The following is a 2717-nucleotide window of genomic DNA, read 5'->3' on the forward strand; positions in this document are numbered from 1 at the left end:
ATTGCATCTGCACGAATCCCTAAAGTATGACTATGCATGCAAGGTTATTTAAAATATTTGATCAAAATGGGTGGTAGTTATTAAAGATTTATTTTTTTGGCATGTATTGTTTTACAATGGTTTCCATTTGCGAACATATCAAGTAGGTACAATTATTCATCACATTATTATTATTATTATTATTTCTTTGTTCTGTATTGACACACTTCCCTGAAAGTAAACACCCAGAGAACCAGTGCTGCAAAGGATGGTGAAAATAACCGTGTGTGCCTAATTTCTATTTGATTGAAAATGTGAAGGCAATCATACAGCAAGGCTTATCTACTCTCTGAAACTTTTTTGAGGACTCGAGTATAGGCCTACTTTTCTATGAGGACTTTCAGGCCATTTGTGTTTGTGAATGTAGTCGAACATGATGTGAAAAAACGTTACAAAACATAAAAACTATGTATATAGCCTACAATTCTTATCATTATAAATTGTACATTAACGAATGAGACTTTTGGTTTCATTTTATTGTCTTTATATATTTTCCTTCATTTTACGGACTGGCATTATAGTTATTGCAAGAATTTACATCTTAAAACTGGATAACAATGTACAAACATTTTAAAGGTAACAATTCTGTACATATTTTAGTCGAGGAGTTTATCATAAATATTTTGTGTCAAACATAATAAGCTATACCATAATTTAAGAACAAGAGGCTTTTCTCAAAATTAGCTACTCGAAGTGGATGATTTCCAGACATGTGTAACATACATGGAAATAATACAATAAAATACATTCACAGAACTGTGTCCATTTTAACGCACTAGGCTACATTTGACTTCGGCACTTAGGATCCCCGTTAATACTTTTATGGTAAGACAATCACGTAAATAGCTCTAATATTCTACATGACAGAAATATTGTGTTCAAACACCGTAACTTGACATGACCTTACTTCAAAACATGCATACAGTCAGAAATATGCATCCATCCTTCGCCTTTGGAAAATGACCAAAGGACATTTTATTCTTCATATAAGAAAACAGCCTGCGTTTTAATCCCATAATACTTTTCCGGCTTCCTTCAGTCACAGTGCAACACTGAATCTTAGACATGCTGAGAACATAAACCCTCATTTACTATTTACAAATAATATTTCCTTTTATATGCAGTTTTTGGCGAGGTCCTTAAACGTACCACTCGCTAAAATTGGACGTTAAACTGCTGTGGGCGCTGCTGTTGAGCGCGGCAGAGTCCGGCGACATGGTGCTGTGTGCTTCTGAACACGGAGAGATCAAACTGGAGGGTGTGGAGGACTCGTACCCGGAGCTTCCAGCAGGAGAGGAGTCGACCACCGGAACGTGATCCTCGTGAACCTGCAAAAGGCATCAGACTGTTAGAATCAGTTCATTCGGACTGAACCAACAGACTGGTGAACAAAGAATAGCTGTCAGTTGGATTGAATTCTCACCTTCATGTGTTTCCTTAAAGAGCTGGGATGAGTGTAAGACTTGTCGCACAGTTTGCACAGATATGGCTTGTCAGACGTGTGAACGTGCATGTGCTTCTTCCGGTCACTGCTGTTGGCGAAACGTCTGTCGCAGCCGTCGAATTCACACAGGAACGGTTTTTCTCCTGAAAGACAAAAATAGTTTCTGTTTAGATGTATGTTTTACACGCTGGTTAGAACTTTAGCACGCAGAATCGATGAATGCTACTATTACGATTACTCTCTCAAACAAGTGGGCTGATTTTGATGCTGCAAAGGGGATGATGCGCAACCAAATTACGCATTCAAATTTAAGAGCAATTGACACTTACAAAAGCATCCGTTTCTAATTATAAAATCACTATAGGATTTCTAACCTTAAACTAACTTGTCCACTGACTACTGAGACACCAGTGTGTAACAAACACTGGAGAAAGAAACTGAAGAGCAAGGTCAAAGTTCTGGATTTGGTACTGAAATGACCATTTAAACTTAAGTAGGCCTACTGCATGATTAAATAAAAGGTCGTATTTAAAAGAGCATCGATAAATAATCACCTGTGTGTGTCCGTTTGTGTATTTTCAGATTCTCTGAACGCGCGAACACCTTGCCACATCCCGGGAAGGGGCACGCGAAGGGTTTCTCTCCCGTGTGCACTCGGATATGATTCACCAGCTTGTATTTTGCTTTGAATGGCTTGCTCTCCCGTGGACAGTCCTCCCAAAAGCAGACGTGGTTACACTGTTCTGGCCCACCGACATGCTCCGTGGACATATGTGTGACCAGCTCGTGCATGGTGCTGTAAGTTTTGCTGCAGCATTTTTTTGGGTCACCAAGCTCCGGATCGATCCATTTACAAATGAGCTCTTGTTTGATGCACTGTTGTCGCATGTAGCGGAAGAATGCGCCGGGATGGTGCGTCATGTTCATATTCATATTTAGGCCATACTGGCTGTAAGGATCGGCCCGCGCATTGGGCACTTGGTGATACTGCTCCGTTCGCCCGAAAACCTCACCGGGTATTCCAAGGCGTCCGTTTAGGATGTTTGGAGAGCCGTGATGGGACCCGTGCTGCTCGTGGATTCCAGGGAAAAGTAGGTGACCCTGACCTTCTGGATGGGAGTGATGTAGAGGCCCTGCTGTGGAGCTGAAGATGGGGTGTTGTCCGCTGCCCGGAGTCGAATCCCCAAAACCTCGGCTGCGCAAGAGAAACTCCCTGGTGGAGTTAAACGTGGAA

General features: G+C 41.4%; 1 protein-coding gene across 1 annotated transcript; it reads right to left on the reverse strand.

The window, feature by feature from the left end:
- Nucleotides 1–680: 680 nt before the first annotated feature.
- On the reverse strand, nt 681–2710 carry LOC107577045 (zinc finger protein ZIC 2-like; the record flags this gene model as incomplete). Its single annotated transcript, XM_016263163.1, has 3 exons — nt 681–1367; nt 1463–1626; nt 2038–2710. Coding segments are annotated over 3 exons (1026 nt in total), but the record flags the coding sequence as incomplete, so codon positions are not given.
- Between the last annotated feature and the right edge of the window lie 7 nt (nt 2711–2717).

Source organism: Sinocyclocheilus grahami, unplaced genomic scaffold (genome assembly GCF_001515645.1).
Source record: "Sinocyclocheilus grahami isolate Dianchi unplaced genomic scaffold, SAMN03320097.WGS_v1.1 scaffold4953.1, whole genome shotgun sequence".
Classification (NCBI taxonomy): domain Eukaryota; kingdom Metazoa; phylum Chordata; class Actinopteri; order Cypriniformes; family Cyprinidae; genus Sinocyclocheilus; species Sinocyclocheilus grahami.